The following is a 21405-nucleotide window of genomic DNA, read 5'->3' as shown; positions in this document are numbered from 1 at the left end:
GATGTAGAGACTGGACTTGAGGACACGGGGAGGGGGAAGGGTAAGCTGGGAATGAAGTGAGAGAGTGGCATGGACTTATATACACTACCAATGTAAAATAGATAGCTAGTGGGAAGCAACCGCATAGCACAGGGAGATCAGCTCGGTGCTTTGTGACCGACCACCTAGAGGGGTGGGTTAGGGAGGGGATATGGGGACATATGTATATGTATAGCTGATTCACTTTGTTATAAAGCAGAAACTAACACACCATTGTAAAGCAATTATACTCCAATAAAGATGTTAAAATATATATACATATGTATATATATAATTATAAAATATACATATATAAAATTTGGGACATTCAAAAGATAACAGGCACAACATTAAAAATTGCCTTCCTCCATTCAGGCTGCTATAACAGAATACTATAATCTGGGTGGCTTATAAGCAGAAATTAATTTCTCACAATTCTGGAGGCAGGGAAGTTCAAGGTCAAGGCACTAGCAGATTCAGTGTCTGGTGAGGACTTGCTTCCTGGTTCATAGATGGCCTTCGTCTCACTGTGTCCTATGTGGAGGAAAGGCTGAGGGAGCTCTCTGCTGTCTCTATTCTAAGAGTACTAATTCCATACATGAGGGCTCCACACTCATGACCTAAATCACCTCCAAAACGCCCCACCTCCAAATACCATCGCTTTGGGGATTAGGTTTCAACATACGAATTTTGAGAGGAGACAGTCTATAGCACAGGGCTATAATTTTTTTTTAAGAAAATTTGGGCACTAATAGATGTTGTGGTAAGTAAATAAGCACTTTCTCACAGGTGTAAAGATGAAAAGAAACTAGGGAAGCCAGGTGGAGCCCAGAACTGTAACATTCAGGTGTGGTAGGTGCCAATGACTCATTGTCCTTCCCAGGGACCTTCATGGCATAGGGACATTTCTGTAGACTTGGGAATAATTTACATTTTAGGAAAAAATTTGGTAGACTGATTAAAAATAATAAATTACCATGTCAGAAGTGTAACAGAATTTCATAGATTACATTCAGTTTCCCTGGCATTGCAAAAAGAAAGAAAGTCAGATTCAGGCACCATGGAATCCAGGACAGGTATGGTACCAAGGAGGGCTTTAATGGTCAATTAGATGAGGCTTGTCTCCGATGCCTCATTTCTTCAACTCCATTGGCTCAATAGCCTTAAGTCCCCCACTCATTTCACTGAACACATGAAAAACAGCGAAAAAAATCCAGCTGTGTTGTTGCAGACAGTGGACCCTACAGAGCCTCGTAGAAATATGCCTATGCCTGGCAAACCTGGTAGTCCAGAAGAAAGGCATTTGTGTCGATCAGTGGAATGACATTAGAAAGTAATCACGTGGCCTCAACAGTTCTTGCTGCCTTACCCATACCCCCTTTCTGAGTTCACCTGCAACCATAGAGGTCATTTCCCATCTCAAGCACGTGCATTTCTCTGCTTCCGACTGAAGGCTTTCTCCGGCACTGTAGGAGCTTGTTGGATCTAGCTCCGGCATAACCCAGACGCAAGGGAGAACGTTGCCCTCCACCAGTGGCTGACAGAAATCAGTGGGTACATGGCCAGCTCTGTGTCTTCCACTGGGACAGTTATGAGATGTGTACTACAAGTTTTCTTAGAGGGTCCTCAGAAGGTTGTCCATAGTGGTAACTCACAGATTAGCTCACCCCTTATTGGCTTTTTTTCCCTTCCTGGTCTCACCCACTCCCTCATGTGGGCTTCCTGGGATTACCTCCCAAATAAATTACCTTCATTCAAGTCCTTGTCTCAGGCCTGCTTTGGAGGAATCCCAAAGTAAGATAGTCTCATCCACTCTTGGTGAGTAATCTCCACGGTACTTCCCTATGGTGACATGTGAAGTAGCGGGGTGGTCAGCCTCTAGGCAATGCTTGCTCTGGAGGGATTCTGCACTCCTTTTCTTCCTTCTCCTTCCTCCAGATTTGTTTCAGGCATCACATAAAATGCAAGATGAGCACTATATGTCACAGCTTCAAAGTTTCTCTCTCTCTCATAGGTAAGTTCAAACTTCTACCAGAGACTGTCAATTCATGACACAAATCAAAGTTCAACAGTATTTCAAAAGGAAACCCCACGTTGTGTCCCACACTGTTCTGTTGTGTAATGGACGAGGTGAAAAAAGGTGGCTGTGCACTAAATCTCAGATGCGGAGGACCTGAGGTTCTAAGCCAAGGAGCAGTGTCCTCACCAGAGATGCAAGCCCACAGCTGACACACCTGGCCTGAGTTCTTTCTTGGCATCTCACCCTGGCTGGCAGGCATCTGGCAAATAATTTTATCCTGATTCTGACTGGTCACTACTCTGAGGCCACTATCAGGGAAGAAATTATATCGACCTCACAGAAATAGTGAAAAGAAATCCACATTCAAAACTTGAAAAAAATGTATATGAATGGTGAAAGCCAATGCTAGGTGACCTGTGGACTTGAATTTCGAAGTTGATCCGTAGGTTTAGGCCTGGAAAAGAAGCTAAAGAAGTGACTGCTTATTTAAACACCATTGTATTTCTAGTTTTGGAACCATATGAATGTATTAACTCTTTTAAAAATTAAATCAAATATGCACACGAGAAAGAAAAAAACATCACTACTTTGAAAAGCAGAACATTTTCTTCCTGATTTCCTTTTTTTTTCAAACATAGTTGTAGTTATCTCAGTTTTTTTTTAAGTAACTATTGAGGATGAAGAAGCTAAAGCGACCTGTTTGACTAACACTCATTTAATATTTAAAATTATTCAAAAGATGTTAATAATTAATAAGAAAATATAAGACAAAATTTTACCCCTTTTATAATGGTCCCTTTTTCTGATCACTAGGTTCTAGATAAAGTTATGAATGCTTGTGTTTATGTATGTTTGGATATAACTTGGTCACTTGTTCTAGTTAGACACATGCAGTCAGCCTGTATTCACTTTAATTAGATGTATTTTGGGCCATTAGGAAGATTTTCCTCCTCTTTTCTGTTTTAATCTTATCAACTAAATAGGAATATTTTTCCAAAAACTTAACATATGGGAGCATACGTGCATTTGTACTTCTGGAAATATAAACATCAAAATAAGTTGTAATAAAAGAAGATGGTATTTCTGGAATCTTGCAAAACTGGTTTAATTTTATTAGTGTTGCTTGTAGTGTGGTATGGTATTACCTGTGGACTCTCCAACAAATTCCAAAGGCACACGGAGTTCTACAGTTGTATCTGGGTACTTAACAATGGAGGGGTTTTTGTGTAACTGAAATCTTGCTGTAGTTAGTCTTCCCAAGTGTTGGGAAAATACAAAAGGTGTTCATCGTGTTCAAGAAGAATTCAAATAGTTCACAAAAAGTAGAGGTATTTGTTGACATATCTATCTGGTTTTTTTTAGAACTCCATCAGTGGCGAGAGATATTGATGATAAATCCAATGATGGCCGTGAACCCTTTATTGGCAGCATCAGGGCATCAGAGGATTCCACTGGTTCCCTCACCATTTGAACCTCCAAGTGTGGACAGGTATTTCTCTTCAATACGATATTCCAGTCAAAGGAGAAAATGGATATTATTAAGGTTTCAAATGCTGTTAATCCCAGTGTTGTTTTATTGTCTAATGTTACTTCAGGGAACTGTGGTGCAATAAATCTGCCGGCCACATCTTCAACAAACTTCTCATCACTTCCCCTTTGAGGCCTGCTTGACGTCCTCACTCAGCAAATAGCTAAGGAGCACTTTCTATGTGACAGGCATCGCATAGGTGCAAACGTGGATGTAGTCTGCTAGGGCTGTGGTAGCAAAATACCACAGACTGGGTGGCTTAATTTTATTTCTCACAGTTCTGGAGGCTGAAAGTCCTAGATCAAGGTACTGGCAGGTTTTGTTTCTCCTGAGGCTTCTCTCCTTGGCTTGCAGACTTGGCTGCCTTTTTCTCTGTGTCTTCACGTGCTTTTTTCTCTGTGTGCAAGCACTTCTGGTGTCTCTTCCTCTTCTTATAAGAACACCAGTCCTACTGGGGCGCCACCCTTAGGACTTCATTTAACTTTAATTACCCCCTTAAAGGCCCTGGCTCCAAAGACAGTCGCATGGTGGGGCAGGGGTTAGGAACACAATTCAGTCCATAACAATTGGGTATCCTGGATTTCCTGTGATAGAGCAATTCTTTCTTTGCAATAAAAGTGAAGTTATCAGTATTTTGGTTGTACACTCTGGCAGTTTCCTGACTTCCCTTCTTTTGAATATATTGATATAGTCTGACATTCCGAGGAGAAAGAAAAATTCAGTATTTATGCTTGTTCATGGAGCATGAACAAAAGAGTTGGACTTCTAGAGACCACTGAAGTTTGGAGAAAATTGTGCACCCAGGTAGTCACTGATCCTAGATGGCAAAACTCAAGCCACAGTATGTTTATCAAATGAGGAAAGAATGTTGTGGTCAAGAATGGAAAATCAGACATTGGTACTGATTTGATTGGATCTTTTTTTCCCCCTGACATCCCTAAAACTTCCCTTTCCTGCTTTCTCTGTTGTGCTGGCAGCTGAGTTAGTCCTTCCTTAGTAGAGCCCTTCCTCCTAAGCTTTCTCATCATATTTCTACTTAAGCCAATAGAGACTGCAGGACTTTTGTACTTCATTTTGGGAAGAGATGATAGAATCCCATATGGCAATAAAAAAACCTCACTGTCTATGTAATGGAAATTTTGTACAATTCCATTTTCATTTTACCTAATTTGTATCTTTTTTTTTTAACATCTTTATTGGGGTATAATTGCTTTACAATGGTGTGTTAGTTTCTGCTTTATAACAAAGTGAATTAGTTATACATATATATAATGTTCCCATATCTCTTCCCTCTTGCGTCTCCCTCCCTCCCACCCTCCCTATCCCACCCCTCCAGGTGGTCACAAAGCACCGAGCTGATCTTCCTGTGCCGTGCGGCTGCTTCCCACTGGCTATCTACCTTACGTTTGGTAGTGTATATATGTCCATGCCACTCTCTCGCTTTGTCACAGCTCACCCTTCCCCCTCCCCATATCCTCAAGTCCGTTCTCCAGTAGGTCTGTGTCTTTATTCCTGTCTTACCCCTAGGTTCTTCATGACATTTTTTTTTCTTAAATTCCATATATATGTGTTAGCATACAGTATTTGTTTTTCTCTTTCTGACTTACTTCACTTTGTATGACAGACTCTAGGTCTATCCACCTCATTACAAATAGCTCAATTTCGTTTCTTTTTATGGCTGAGTAATATCCTAATTTGTATCTTTTTCCCTAGAGATTTACTGCCTCCCACTGTAGCTCCAACTGACCCAAGACAGTTTTGTGTTCCTTCCCAATTTGGATTCTCTGCTCTACCAAATGCAAATATGCCGAACGTGCTGTCCAGTCATGTCTACTCAGGTATGAGCAACAGATGGCTCTTGTCTGTGGAGCCACTGTGAACTGGATTGCTGCATTAAGCTTGCCATCAAATTTACTGCCAAATTTTAGAGGCAAAACTGTATGGTGATTATACTTGTAGTTTCTATAATTACTACCTAGGTTTAAATCATGGTTCCACCACTGTGTGACCAAGTGTAAGTCGCTTAACTCCTCCAACCATCAATTTACTGATGAATAACATGAAAATCTACAATTACTATCTGTCTTATCTTACAGGCAGGAACTGATGAGGTCATGAGGAGATGAGGTCTGAGAGTTAAAGGCCCTGGGGCAGTTTACATATGGCCTGATAGGCCATAGTGAGGACCTGCCTTTTATTCTGGGGAAGAGGGAAAGCTTTTGAGGAGTTTGAGCAAAGGAGTGACATAGTCTGACTTACATTTTACCAGGATCACTCTGGCTGCTGTGTTGGGGACAAACTTGATAGGATTAAAGTTTTGGAGTTAAACTGATGGGAGTTAATGGGCTATTAGAATAGTCAAAAGATTATGATGGATTGGCCCTGCGTGGTGACAGTAGGAATGGTAAGAAGTGGCTGGATTCTGTAAATACTTCGAAGGTAGAAACAACAAGATTTTCTCAGAGTTTAGATATGAGATGTAAAAAGAGGAGAGGTGTTAAGGATGACATTAGAAATTTTGGCTGAGAAATGGGAAAGGTGGAGTTGCTCTTCACTGAGTTGAGGAAGACCATGAAAGCAAGAGTTCTTGGGGCGGGAGGGATATCATAGGCATTTGAGATGCCTAATAGACAATCAATGGGGGGATGTCTGGAAGGCAGCTGAAGTCCAGGGAGGACTTCTGGAGACAACCTGGAGATATAATTTTGGAAGTCATCGGGATATATGAGACTAGATGAGATCATCCATAGAGTGGGTTAAAAGGATGAGTTACAAGTTAAAAGGATGATCCCTGGGACATACCAGCAGGGTCTAGAAGATAAACGGAGATATAGAAAAAGCAACCACTGAGGTGGGAGGAAACCCAGGAGAGGACGGAGGCCTGGAAACCAAGGGAAGAAAGTGGTTTAAGGAAAGAGTGAGCAACTGTGTCAAGTGTGCCACTCAGAGGCCAAGTAAGATGAGGACCAAGAATACATGATTAGATATAGCTTTGTGGAGGTCATTGATGATCTCGATAAGAGCAATTTCAGCAGGGTGGTGTCAGTGAAAACATGAGTGTAGGAGCTCAAGAGAGAATAAGATTGAAGATCAGATTGATGCATCTTATCTCCCCCAAACTATATTCAGTGAGTTTCTGTTTGTCCCTGCTCTCCAATTCCAACAACTCTTAATACTGAGTTAGCCGAAAAGTTCATTCGAGTTTTCCATGTTACAGGAAAACCCAAATGAACTTTTTGACCAACCCACTAGATATGAACAATGTAAGTGAAAAGCCTGAGACAGAAAGAAATAAGATTGGTGCCAGGGCCAGTGAAGACACTGGCCTGCCTGGACTTAAGCGTGTTGTCTGCCGCAGGGCATGTGGATCCACTTCGATGAGATTGAGCAGGGGCCAGGTCTGAAACTAGACACACCCACTGGAGTGTGACAGGCCCATCAGCTGAACCTGGATGGTAGCCCCATCTGGCAGCAAGAACCAGGTTAAATCTATAGCCCGAAGTTACAGGCAGCAATTAAGCAGACCAGTGAAATAGCTGCATTGCTGACTCAGAAAGAGCTTCTTACTGATGAAGAATCCAGAAACTGCCAATAGGTGGATACAAACAGGCAGGTTGACAACCTGTCCCAGGAACAGAGGTCAGTCTCCCACCTCAAGGCTGACGTGTAAGAGAGTAAGCAAGGGCAAGGGTAGGCCCTCAGTCCTATAGAAACCGAGCCACTAAGTAAGTTAGCAAAATAGGGATTAAAACAGGGATCTGTTTCAAAATTTGGGATGTTAGGTAGGGAGTGGATTATTACAACAGGACTAGCACTAAGTTTGATGTCAACTATTTGGGAAAGAGAAAGAAACTTGAAATAGGTTTGATGAGTCCACATTTCATAGGGTGCTAAAATCCAGGTAATGAGAATTGTACCCTCTACACTGATCTTCTCACATGGACATTCTCTGCATCCTTGGGCATTACCCCATGGGTTGGCAGTCTTATGCATGCCAGCTGTCTCAAGGAGAATATCTCAAAGGCCCTGAACTATAAAAATATAGAGGTTTAGAGTCAGAAGGATTTTTAGAGGCCACGTCATCTAACCTCTGAATTTTACAACTGAGAGAGAATCTCTTAAAAATAGATACAGTATGGTGTATTTCAAGATAGGTTATTATTAATAGGAGTTTAACGAGCTCTGCTAGCTTGGTACAAGGCAAGTATAAAAACAGTTCTAGCCTTCATGATACTTGTCCTCTTGTTGGGGAGAACAGATTTACACAAGTAAAACTATCATTGAACAAAACTCTGTAATAAGTATAATTTGTGCATCTGTTATTGTTACAGTGTGGTCTGTAGACCTATGCTGGTCTGAGAAGTGTTTGTACAAATAAATGCATAAACAGAGAGTAAGGCTTAGAAACTTTCACAGCAACCTGACAGGGTAATTTTATGTCTGTTAATCTAATCGTTTTAAATTGTGCTTGTACTTGTTCTTGCTTTCATTTCAATTTTCTAAAATGTCATTTTATGTATTTTTTGAAAGTATTGGTCCATGATGGGTTGGAAATTTTAAAAGAAAAAAATAGTCCTTCACCAAGGGATGGTTTGAGAAGCACCAGCATAGACTCTAAGTGCATTAGGAGTCCAGAGAAAGAAAAAATCAATATAAGCATGAAGTTACCAGGCAAGAATAGAGCCTTGAATTCTGACGATGCTGTCATTACCTTAAGACATATTGGAAGGTTGACACAGAATGTAATTGCTGTTCAACTCCATTGAAATTGTTTTGTAAAAAGTATTTTCCTCAGCTACACCCAAAAGTCCACGTAGAGAGCTTCATATTTTATCCACTTAAAACACTGTATTTGGGGCTTCCCTGGTGGCGCAGTGGTTGAGAGTCCACCTGCCGATGCAGGGGACACGGGTTCGTGCCCCGGTCCAGGAGGATCCCACATGCCGCGGAGTGGCTGGGCCCGTGAGCCATGGCCATTGAGCCTGCGTGTCCGGAGCCTGTGCTCTGCAACGGGAGAGGCCACAACAGTGAGAGGCCCACATACCGCAAAAAAAACAAAAACAAAAAGAACCCACTGTATTATTTCCAGAGATTTCAGTGCATAAAGAAGCACTTAGTTACTTTTTTTTTAAGGTCAGCTAATTCTTTTCTTCCAAAAAAAAATTAGCAATATTTACTGAAAAAGCAAGTGATCAAGAGATCCACAGTTAATTTCATCTTTTTCCTTTTGAAGTATGGTAGGGAAACATTGCCAGTCATGAGACCCATACTTAAAGAAAAAAAGTATCTGGGGAATTCCCTGGCAGTCCAGTGGTTTGAACTCGGTGCTTTCACTGCCAGGGCCCTGAGGTCAATCCCTGGTCAGGGAAATAAGATCCCGCAAGCCGCAAGGCGCAGCCATAAAAAAGAAAAAAATTATCTGGTGTTATCATGCCATCACCAAAGTGACTCTTAAGATTCTGAACAGCCATGAACTGATACCATTTCCAACACCGTGCTCAGTTGGTGGTTTTTTGCAGATACTGTTTTAAATCATTATATTTTCTTTCATTATTTTCAAGTGGATATTGTTAATTTGTTTGTGGGGTGGGATGGTGGTTTTCTTGTTTAAGGTTGGGGCATTTTGCCACCTGAATCCATAAAGGCAATGGCTAGAAGGAATGAAATGATTCAAAGGCAGCATACTGCCAGGTAATGTAACAATGTTGTTTTATTTTCTATTCATTCACTTGTTTGTTTATTCATTTGTTATATATATACTTTTCTATATATTCATTCATTTATTGTATTTGTGTATTGTTTTTGTATATATTGTTATATTTGTGTATATGTATTCACTGATTTCATATATATATATACACACACACACACACACACACACACACTGATTACTTTCAAAAAGTATTCCAGGAATATTACAAAAAGAAACATATACAAACATGTACACAGGTTGTTTAAGGATAAAAACAAGATTAGAAATTACACAGCGAAGCTAAGTCTACAGATCACAGTAGCTTGTCAGTGTCTCATAATTAAAATGCCTAGCTGTGATTCTTTTGAAATTCATACTGGCATTTCTGTCTTAAATGACTTCAGTTCTGCTCAAAGACAGGAGCCAAGCTTGCCAATCCCACTTCAAACTATGCCATTAGAGCCCAGACAGCCCCGTCAATCTAAAAGTGGCCTTCAACAGCCAGGAGAAACACACAGCAGTAATGACTAGGTTATTGCTGTGGGCAAGAGAAAGCATCAGTCAACTTTTTCATTGCTGAACATTAAGGGGTCCAGGTGATGACCAATAAGCAAAGTAAAGTAAGCAAAAATACCAGCAAGTCTTCCCCCCTTCTCCCTTCCCCAACCCTTACCACTGGCATTAACTTTAACAGTTGAGACTTCTGTGTTTCTTGAGTCTCACTAAAATTGTACTGTAAGGTTTAAAAACTTCTTCCCAAAACTTTAATTTCTTTGAGGATTAATCTCTGGCAAGAAACTAATGCTGTGCTGCATTCTCCCCATCCCTGCTAAGATTGTCTCATCCATTAAAGACAATGCTCTAAAGACTGGCCTTAGACTTCCATTGTGAGATTCAGCCAAACCCTTCACCTCTGATCTTACTCCAGACTCTCCTTCCCAGTGGCTCTCTGGGAGATTCGTGTTTACACCTAACAGACTTCAGATAAGTAGCATAAGGACTCAAAAGAAAAGCAGAGGTGCTACAATAGGGAAGGCAGAGGGCCATTAAAATGATATTTCTAATGGTTTTGTTGGGTTTATAAAATATATTGTTCTGTTTTTAGGATGGAAATGGAAATGCATGCCATTTACCAACAAAGGAGAATAGAAAAAGTTAATTCCAAGGGACTAGCAGGCCTAGGGATACCATTCCTTTATGGCTTCAGTATCCCAGCTGGCCCAGCCACCGACCATGGCAGGAGCATGCTCCCTGCCAGTGACCTGCATGCTCACAGAAGCGCCCTGAGAAACTTTCAGGGAAACCCCATGCTAGTGGCAACCGGTCCGCCCTTTCTAGAGAGCTGGGGGCAGAAATGTCGTCGTCTCAGGAGAGGTACAGGGAATCAGAAAGTTCTAGACAGTGACACCGAGAGTTCTAAAAGTGGAGTAGAAGAAAAGCCCCTAGGCCAAACCCGTGCAATTCCCTGTGAAGAGAATGAGTATGCAAAAGACCCAGAAACAGACACTCTCAACAGTCACAAGTTGGGTGAAACCAAAGAAAAGCCATCTACAGCTCTTGCCCACACCTTTGGAGAGCTGGAGCGCGGCCATGGAAGACCCTGGGGAGCTCATGGCACTCCCCTGGAAGAAAAGGCCTGGGACAATGGGAAGGAGAAGGCTTCAGAGCAGGTTTTGGCAGCCTGTGGTGAAAAGAATGAGGTTTACCCGCCAGTTCCTCGACCATCTCTGCCAGGTAGGTGTCCAGGGGCTAATCCTCAGGAACCGCAGGTCATCAAGTCCCTGAAGTTATTACATGGTGAGCTGTAACCACTGTGTTTCTTTTTATCCTCCTTTTTCTTGATCCTACTTAGAATTACCTCCTCTTGAAAAATTTATTACATTAGTTCCAATCAGCCATAACAGTGCAATGTATCTGTGTTTATATATTTGCTATATAGGGAATTTTCAGCAAAGGCTAGGAAGGTAAGTATGAGGAAGGATGGGAAAGCCTACCAGAATTTTTAATTAACATTTTAATTTAATTTTTGATTTAATCTAATCTCTTCAACACAAAACAGAGGGGCTTCTTGCTTAAAAGTATGAATTCAATCTCCCCTGTATTTAAGTGTAGAAAAAATAAACAATTAAACAGAAGCTCTTTCAGTGCTCACTACTGCTATGATACTCTCTAACCTAAGAGTATTAACACACTACCCCCTGCCCCAAAAAGACACACTGAATAGTTTTCAAGAAATTCTTTAGATAAAAAATAGTTTAAAACTGGAACTTCTTTAGATAAAAATATTTTAAAACACAGGGATTTGGATATGTGTAATCTAGCCACCTACCAACTGCTTCCCTGACAAAATATTAATTTGCCATTTTGATGAAGATGCAGCTAAATTCTCACATGGCTTAGAGCGCATGATAAATCATGTAACATCATAGAACATGGTAGTATTAATCTGGAGAATGAAATCCACAGGGTATTTCTATTGGAATCTGAGAGAAGCTGGAACTTTGTTTTTATTTATGATAAGGTTGTCATTAAAGATCCTTTAGAGGAAGAAAAGAAAGGAGGTAGCTAAGCTTTTTTAGAAATCATCTCTCAGTAACTCTATCTCTTAAGGGGGTTACGTGTAGATCTATGTAAAGGGACTGCTCTGTGGTAATAGAACATGAGGAAATGAATGTAACTATACATGAAACTGTACTCTTAGCTTCCCCCTTTTCCCTTTTCCCACAAAATAATTTTCTTTCTGTTTTAAAGGAACACATGTGCTTCTTACAATCAAGGAAAATCTATCTTTGGATGAAGATATTCAGAAATGGACTGTGAATGACGTGTACAGCTTCATTAGTGGCCTTCCAGGTTGTTCAGACTATGCTCAGGTGACGCAACATTTAAGTATTTTCTCAAAAGTTAGACACTTTGAAATATAGTTCCTTCATAATGAGTTCTGTTGAACTTGATTTTGACCCCAGAGAGCATTCCTAATAATCTCTCCCTTTGTATGTCATTGGCTCCCCTGGAACAGAAGCCTCTGATTGGTGGAGCTTGGGTCATGTGCCCACCGCAGCCTCAAGGGAGGCTGGGAAAGCCAGTGTCTGGCTTTAGTTTCTGTCCCATCAAGGCTCCTGAGATGTGGAATTCTCCCAGAATTAGGAGGTTCAGAGGCCAAACATCCAAGAAGAATGAGAGGTATCTACTGTATTCCCTGCTCATCCATTTAGCAAACATTTGGAGGCATGTACTTCTGTATCAGAAGTTTTAGACTACTCATCATACATAACAGAAATATATACTTTATTCTAAAAAGGACAAGAAGGAAATACATCTGAAAAGTTGGAAATTAACTATTTTAAAATTCCATTTTTATTATGGGGCAATATATAAAAACGCCTACACACATAATTTAATCTGGTAGATAAATACTATTTTTTAAATTATAATGAACTATCAGGACAGTTGAAAAGTAAAACTAGCCTCACTTATATGGGAAAATTGGAGATAAAAATGGTGGGTTGCCAAGTTTTTGAAGTTTATGTCAGTGCTACATTTTCATGCATATAATTTACTTTTTCAAGTGATTTAATAACACAATTCCAAGCAACAATGTGCCTGCTAAATCTGGTATAACTATCTTTGGTTTATATTTTAAAGTAAAAGAAAGCAAGAAAAGGACATTATGATTTAACTACATCATAAGTAACTGATGTTAGAGATAACTTTTTTCAGATCTCATTTTGTGATATTTTCTTCAGTGTAATGCTGTTAATTTTTTTTTAATTTTCCTTCCTTCCTTCCTTCCTTCCTTCCTCCCTCCTTCCCTCCCTCCCTTCCTTCCTTTCCCTTTCTCTTTTTCTTCCTTTCTTCTTTTTATTGGACCAATGGAAAAGTCATATAGAGTAGTGATTAAGAGTATGGCTTATGAAACCAGAAAGTACAAGTTCAAATCCTGGCTTTTCCACTTTCTGGACATGTGACCTAAGACAAATTGCCTCCCTCCTCGGTGTCTCGGTTTTTTCATCTGTAAAATGAGGATAATAGTATAATACATTTTCAAAGGATTGTTGTAAGCATAAATGAGTGCCTGGCACTCAGTAGATTCTAATTTCCTCATTACCTCAGAGGCTTCTAGAGAAAGCAGAATCTCAAGTTACTTATGAGGCAGGTTGTATTCTTCAAGTCACCTACTTTGTCCTTTTGCATACCTGCTAAAAAAATTTGTTCTATTTTTGCCTATTCAATGAGTATAACCTTATTATTTTATTACTAGTCATTAACCGTGGGTAAGTCACTTTTTAAATGTATCTATGCCGCTTTTCAAGTGGTACAATGAAGTTACCAAATTCTGATAACCATAAAGAAGCAACCCCATGTATAACGAACATTTGATTACTGACTTCTGATGGATTGAATCTGTTTGAACTCACTATTCTTAATCAGTCAGTGATTCACAGTCATAAAAATGCAGTTTATAATAACCACTCTTGTAATAAATAATGTTACATGTGTTTCATACTTTATAATCCCAGATGTCCCCTTATGGGTATAAAGAAGTCACATAAACACGAAGACCCCAAACTTTGCTGACTCATTACCTCTTAGCAACAGGATGTTGGTGCTTCCTTCCCCACCCCAAGAAGTGGTACAGTTATTTCTAGCTGTTTCTCAAATGTGTTTAGGATCAAGTCCTGCTCTTGTTTCCTCACTAAAGTCAGTTCCCCTCTTAGCAATTGCTGGTGACCTCAACAGCAAGGATGCCACACCCTGCTGGGCATGACCAGGCTGTGTTCGGTGACGGTGTTCTGTACAGAAATGGGGAGCACCCCCCTGGATGCAGCTGGGTGCCGTCTGAGCGCAGCAGGCTCTGAAGTAGCACTGCTTGTGCACAGCTCTCACAGGAACCCTTGGCTGCAATGTGCCATCCGCTTTTACTCACAGCCCCTGGGACTACTCAGGGCCACACCCCCTGTCCCCTTCTCTGTCCTCTTCTTCCTCACCTCTGCCTTAGGTGCAGCAACCTCCAACCACCCACCTTCTGCAGGTAGAAAAAGGAAATTCAGGAAAAAATAACCGCAGTGAAAATCCAAAGCCCCTTGCAAATGAAATCTTTTAAATAGCTGTGAAGAGAGGATGGGTGGTTCAGCCATTTAGGGACATCCAGGATACCCTGTAACACATTTTATTTGTTCAAAGTCAATGTCTAGTTCAAATAAGTCAGCAGTGAAAGTATTCTCTCTAAAAATAAATGAAATGATTAAAAATACATGCATATTTATATCATGCACTTGGCCCAGACTGCTCTCGTGAGAATGAAGTGAGGATCTCTTCTGAATGACAGAGGCATGTTCTGCATCCTTGCCTCAGGCCCAGGGTCCATCCACCATGACTGGAGGTTAGGCGCTCATGCATTTCAGGCCCTGGGTGCCAACCTACCTCTGTGTGAAAATTTATCTCTGTGATTTCTCCTTCTTTGGATGATCTCTCATGGTCCCTTCACTGCTCAATGGAATCCCTACAAAGGAAGGAGAAATTAGGTAAATTTTCTACCATAAATATAGGTAACTATTTTTATCAGCACTCCTTTTGCTGATTGGCAGTGGGGTTAAGCAGGGAAAATTCTGGATCAGAATCATGAACTATACATTATTTTACAAGTTCTCTAACAGGCAAGCTATGATTTTTGGGCAACTCACTTAACCTTTTCTGTGCTGGTTCTCTCATTTACAAAAAATCATAATAATAGCGCCTACTCTTTATTGGCAACAGACTATGTGCCAGTCACAGTACTAAGTAAATTATTTAGATTGTCTTTTAAATTTAATCGACACCATACTTCTGCAAAGGAGATATTAGCTCTATTTTGCAGCTGAGTAAAGCTGAACTTCAAGGTGGCTAGAGGACTGCTTAAAAAAATGTGTGTGTGACTCCAAATCTAGCTCTTTCCATCATAATTACTCTACGTTGAGGATATTGGGCCGTATGATTTTCGGCCAAGGGTACCTGGGGCCCTAGGAATTCTCAAAGGTGGTAGAAGGTATGCTTAAGTTATTCAAAATATTTCAAAACAACAGACAACCTAAGAAATATCATACATTTCCCCAAAATAAGGCTACATAGACTAACCCAAACTGTCCACTTTTTTGCTTTGGCCCAAATTAAGTTACTTATATTAGCCATTCTACAATTTGATCAGTTAAAATAGGAAAAGAAATAATTACTTAATAAATATAGTTTGTAAATAACTAAAATCTGTTAGAACACAAAGTCCCTGGTACAGAAGTTTCCCAAGAAGAATCTAATTTTCTGCTGGTCCTGAGGCATGCCCTCCGAGGCACGGAACACACAGTGGAAATGGGACAAATATGGTTCCTCTTCTCACGGAGCTTGTAGTCCAGAAGAGGGGCACCGTAAGGGATTCCACGTCAGCGTGACCATGCTGGAGAGGGCAGCTACGGGGCATGGTAGGAACACACAGGAGGGCCTTACGGTTTCCTAGAGGAAGAGGCATCGAAAGTGAGACCTGACAGTGAGGAGTTTACCACCTGAGGGGCAGCAAGGTGAGAGGGAGGCAAAGGAGGAATTTCCAGGTGAGGACCAGAAGCCAGAGAGAACTTAACATGGTTGGGATTTGAGAATAATTTTTAGTGGCCAGAGGCCAGGGCCAAGGTGGGAAAGGTGAGGATGGCAGGATAGGGGACTGAAGAGGGAGAAGGGATCAGGCCACAGAGACTTGAAGGATTGTGACTTCATCCCGGAAACAGTCTAGGTTTTAAGGAGGAGTGGCGTGCTTAGCTTTGTGTTTCAGAAAGGTCGCTCAAGTTGCTTTCATGAAAATAGGTTAGGTCTTAAAAAAAAGACATTTAAACAAAGCTGACATCTTTTGTGTTTAATAAGGTGTTTAAAGATCATGCAATTGATGGAGAAACTTTGCCATTACTCACAGAGGGGCATCTTCGAAGCACTATGGGCTTAAAGCTGGGGCCGGCATTAAAGATCCAATCGCAGGTAGTGTGATTTTTCGTAACTAAACATGTGTTAATGGTATGAAGCTTAAGAGAAATATGTTACCTTTATCTTGTTGTAACATTAACAATACCTCTTTATTAAGCTTTTTCTCTCTGTGGTTGGGGACATGATAAAAGTGAGGGAACCTGAGGGCTTCCCTGGTGGCGCAGTGGTTGAGAGTCCACCTGCCGATGCAGGGGACACGGGTTCGTGCCCCGGTCTGGGAAGATCCCACGTGCCGCGGAGCGGCTGGGCCCGTGAGCCATGGCCGCTGAGCCTGCGCGTCCAGAGCCTGTGCTCCGCAACGGGAGAGGCCACAACAGTGAGAGGCCCGCGTACTGCAACAAAAAAAAAAAAAAGGGAACCTGAAAACTTTGGACGGGGCATTGGTACACGTTCCTAGTTTTGGTTGGGAAGGCACAAAGCAGTGGTGTGCTGGCCAATGTTTAACAATCTGCTGTCTTTAAAAATGAACCCCAATTCGTAGCATTTGTCAATTTCTGTGGTGTCAGTCCTCCCGCCATGGCTGACAAACTCCACATGCAGCGTCACTGAATACAGAATTGGGAAGAGATGCACAGCAGCTCCCCATTTCAGACTATCTTCACCATGTGGATAGCACAAGGGTAAACAACCTCAAGAGCAGAGATAATAATAAACAATTATAATAAAATAAGTAGGTAAAAATAATTAAGTGATAGGTTTGGGGTATTTAATACTTTAGTTTGCAATATAATATATCTAATTGTAACTTTATATAATTTAATTTTTAATAATGGCATTTTTAGCAATTAGCTTGCAAATTTCCTAAAATTATAACAATTGGTCTCAAGAGCTGGAACAAGCCAGCTCCAGAGCACCACTTCTCATCACTACCTCCACTGCTTCATTCTGGTCTAAGGCACTGTCTTCTCTCTTTGGATTACTGCGTTAGCCTTCTAACTCTTCTCCCTGCTCTGCCCTTGCCCACCCAGAGCGTATTCACACAGCAGTAAAGAATGATTCTTCTAATACATGAGACAGATCATGTCACTCTTCTGCTCGAATGTCTGCAACAGCTCCCCATTTCTTTCAAAGTCCAAGTCAAAGTCCTATATTATTTGCAGTCCTCTCCACCCATCACCACCCTTGCCTTCCTGACCTCATCTTCTAAGTCTCTCCCTGCCAGTTACTGCTTTTGTCAACTCACCTCTGGATGCTGTTCGAACATCTAGACAGGTTCCACCTTCACACTGTTCCCCCCTCTGCCTGTGATGCTCTTCCCCCAACATCCTCATGCTTTGTTCCCTCATCTCCTTCATCTTTGCTCCACCAAACCATCTCAGTGAGGTTTGATTGGTTTACCTTACTTAAAATTGCACACGGCCCAGCCCCCATACATACTACTGCTATCCCTTTTTCTGGTCTTCTCTTTTTCCCCATAGCACCCATCACGTTCAGTCACACAATATAATTTATTTATTTGTTATATTTATTTTTGATTTCCCTCTGCCCCCACTAGAATGTAAGCTCCATTAGAGCAGAGATCTTTATCTGTTTTGTTGACAGATACAACCTTAGAACGTGCAAAACCCATAATAGGTCAATAGTTATTTGTTGAAAGAGTGAGTTTCCTAAAAGTCAAACCAAGAAGCCTCAACTAATTCTTTCAGAATTTATACAGTACTTTACTTATTCACAATACATGCTTAGACCAGGAGCTGAGTTTCCAGAATGTTCTTCAAAACCCTTTTTATTTTTCCTAAACTTTTCAGGGTAAAGAAGTTCTTTATTTCTAATGCAAATACTTCAGTGTTTCCACTGATGTTCTTTTTTTCAACTTCTTATTTTGGAATAACTTTAGATACAGAAAAGTTGCCAAGATAGTACAGAGGCTTCACCTAGCTTTTCCTAATGTTAACATAATACATGACAGGGCACATTTGTCAAAACTAAGAAATTAACATTGGTACAATGTAATATTCACTTTTAAATGATTGATTTTTCTTTCGTGAGGAAACTGTACCTCTTGGAGTACTTACAATACCACTGCAGTGTTTTCTCAAATCTGATTTTCTTTGGCTTTGGTCTATCACTTTCGTTGCACTTTTTGTTCTGCTTTGTCCTTACAATGTGGCCAACCCCAAGTCATTCTTAATCTTCTCCTCACTTGCTGCTAGCATTGTTATGCTCCTATCTGATACATATAAGTGCTTCCATGCAGCCCAGCTGAGCTATTATATCTCAGGCCCCATCTACCAGCATAACAGGACAGGACTCCCACAGAAGCTGGGGGTGGGGGGGAGGTGGAGGGGGAAGGTCCAGCTGATGCCAGATGTTCAACCAAGCAGAACAGTTGTAGAGTCCTTGGGATTGGGAATTTCCAGGGGTCCCATTGAAGCAGGAAAATTGGAAGGTTCTGAGTAACATCTGAAAGTCCCAGAAGGTGAGCAGGCAGGAATCAGTGGATAACAAAATCTCAATCTCCAAAATGGGAATCAAGGGCAAAATTCCATTACAGCAAGAACTGCTAAGAAGAAGGAAACCTACCCTCCAGAACAGAAACGTAGAAGGTAGACCGGGACTGAGCACACAAGGAAAGGCGTAGGAGAAGAAAAAGTTACTGGAATTTGAGAAAGATATTATTAGAATGGAGGGAGCTGGGGGTTTGAGCTGTAACAATGTGAACAATATAGAAATCTCCTGGGTCCCACTCGGCATCAGGTTTGTGTAGGAGCCCGCTGGTTAGTACCAGGGCACCAGGTCCCAGCGCAGCCTTATTTATGTCTCAACACTAAGCCCACTGAAGGCCTGTTGTGTGCTAAGGTTCTAAAGAATTCCAGCCTCACCTGGAGAAGGACGGGCTGGGTGTTGGTGAAGGTGAAGTAGGGTGTCTGGGAACCCTTGTGGGACCATTGGGAAAGGAGGAGCTAGAGTGAACTCAGAGTAAAATAATTGTGTGTGCAGATCAACCACAGCAGAACCAAGGACAGGAACTGGTAAGCTCCTACCACCTTGATATCCAGTTTTACAATGTAAACACTATGATTCTAAAAGAAAAAGCCCACCACATCCTAGAATTGTGTCCTTCTAGATGTCCCATGCCTGAAATTACCTCAGCCTCCCTGCCACCTGTGGCTTAGCAGAATATGCTGTGTTATTGAAAGAATTCATAGATGTAATTACTATATTTTGTCTTCTAAGGTATCTCAGCATATGGAAAGTATATTCTACAAGAAAAGTCTTTCACTTCCTACCCACACGAAACAAGCATTCAATCAACCAACAGATACAAACCCCCTTTTGGATTTTCATTCCTGGAGTGATACACTGGACGTTCCTTGTTCCCAGGACATGATCATTCCTAAAAGAAATGAGCGAGATACTATGAGAAATTAAAACCCTCACAGAGCAAGAACAGTCTTAATCGGTTTTCTGAAAAGTCTGGCATATTCTGAAGGGTGTGCGGGGGTTTCCCAGGACCAGATGACGGATCAGAGGGAGAGAAAGCCCACCCTCCTGAGCTCTCTGGGAAGAGGCCTTGCCCAGGCTTCCTGAGGTGACCATATCACAAAGTGGCTGGAGGCGTATCCTTGGAAGCAAATACTAAATGAAGGATAGAATTTGCGAACATCAAATTTGTATATATAAAGAGGTGTATTTCTTTTTTTTTTCTTCCAGTTTTATTGAGATACTATTGACGTAACAGCACTGCATAAGTTTCAGGTGTACCACATAATGATATGACTTAAATACATCATGAAACAGCTATCACAATAAGTTTAGTGAATATCCGTCATCTCTTATAGATACAAAATGAAAGAAAGTTTTTCCTTGTGATGAGAACTCTTAGGATTTACTTACTTAACAGCTTTCATATATAACGTACAGCATGTTCATTCTATTTATCATGTGGTACATTGCATCCCTAGTACTTACAGCTGGAAGTTTGTACCCTTTGACGACCTTCATCAAAGAGGTCTATTTCTGATTTTCAAAAAAAAAAAAAAGAAAGCTATAGTTGGATGTTTCCACGAGGATATCTGTGCAGAAGCCAGAAAAACGGACACTGAAAAACAGAGCTCCTAACTGTCTTCACTGGCTTCCCATCCCCCAGCCCAGAGAGAGACAGAGGCAACCCAGTGGAGCCAGAAGGAGGAAGAAGAGAAAGTGAAGTACAAAATAGAGAAATAGAGGAGCTGAGCACAAGGCCCCAGCTTTTCTCCTGGCAGACTTTCAGCCTGAAGGAAGCTGGAGAAAGGAACGGGCAGAAGCTCGAACCTTAAAGTTCAGAGTTCCACTGTTACTCAGCTTTTTCCTTCTGATACGAAACCATGTTATGACTAAAAACTGGAGGACTCCTTATGACCTGAGAGGGAGAGGAAAGGGCATAGTGACCACCTCCTATTTCACCGAAGAGGTGGGGAAGAGTTACCTCCTCAAAGCAGTACTGAACTGGCAAGCTCGAGGGGAGACGATGACGGCAGCTTCTGCGCGTGCCCTGTGGAATCCCATTCTTTCAACTTCACATTGAACAGAAAGACTGTGAAAGGATCGGCAGGGAGCTGATAAGCGTTTGCTCAAAGGAGGGTATTGGGTGACAGCAGTGTGAGGGAGACTTCTTACTATATATCCTCTGGTACATTTTAAATTTTTAACTATGAGAACGTATTTTCTGTTTTTAAAATTTATATTTAAAATAAACAAACTGGGACTTCCCTGGTGGTTCAGTGGTTAAGACTCTGAGCTTCCACTGCAGGGGGCACGGGTTCAGTCCCTGGTCAGGGAACTAAGATCCCCCACGCCATGGGGGCGCGGCCAAAAAATAGAAAAAATAAAATAAAAATATAAACTGTGGTAGGCAGCTTCTAAGATGGATGCCAGTTACCCCTGCTTCCTGATGTTCATACCTTGTGTGATTCCCCTCCCCTTTGGGGTGGGCTGCAGTTATGACTCTTTCTAAGGGATAGGAGATGGAAGACATGACGGCGTGTCACTTCTGTGGCTTCTGTCACAGGTCCTCTCTCTCATTCTCTTTGGATTGCTCGCTCTGGAGGAAGCCAGCTTTTCTGTCTCCAGGCGGACCTGTGGAGAGGACGGTGTGACTGAACTCGGCAATAGATCTTCTGAGGCCTGCCAACAGCCACGTGACTCTTCCCCAGGTCAAGCCTT

General features: G+C 41.4%; 1 protein-coding gene across 1 annotated transcript; it reads left to right on the top strand.

Annotated features, from left to right (window-relative positions):
* Positions 1–1256: 1256 nt before the first annotated feature.
* Positions 1257–19632, top strand: SAMD7 (sterile alpha motif domain containing 7; the record flags this gene model as incomplete). The annotated part of the gene is made up of 8 exons (XM_082839107.1): positions 1257–1323; positions 3401–3527; positions 5280–5404; positions 9179–9257; positions 10364–10992; positions 12010–12131; positions 16144–16254; positions 19438–19632. Exons 2-8 carry the CDS (start codon positions 3427–3429, stop codon positions 19630–19632), a joined length of 1362 nt encoding a protein of 453 aa, XP_082695233.1. The 5' UTR covers positions 1257–1323; positions 3401–3426.
* Positions 19633–21405: the final 1773 nt, after the last annotated feature.

The sequence above is a fragment of the Leucopleurus acutus genome (assembly GCF_964270905.1).
Source record: "Leucopleurus acutus genome assembly, chromosome: 5".
Taxonomy (NCBI): Eukaryota; Metazoa; Chordata; class Mammalia; order Artiodactyla; family Delphinidae; genus Leucopleurus; species Leucopleurus acutus.
Note: the sequence above shows the minus strand (reverse complement) of the source record. Positions and strands in the feature narration are given on the sequence as shown.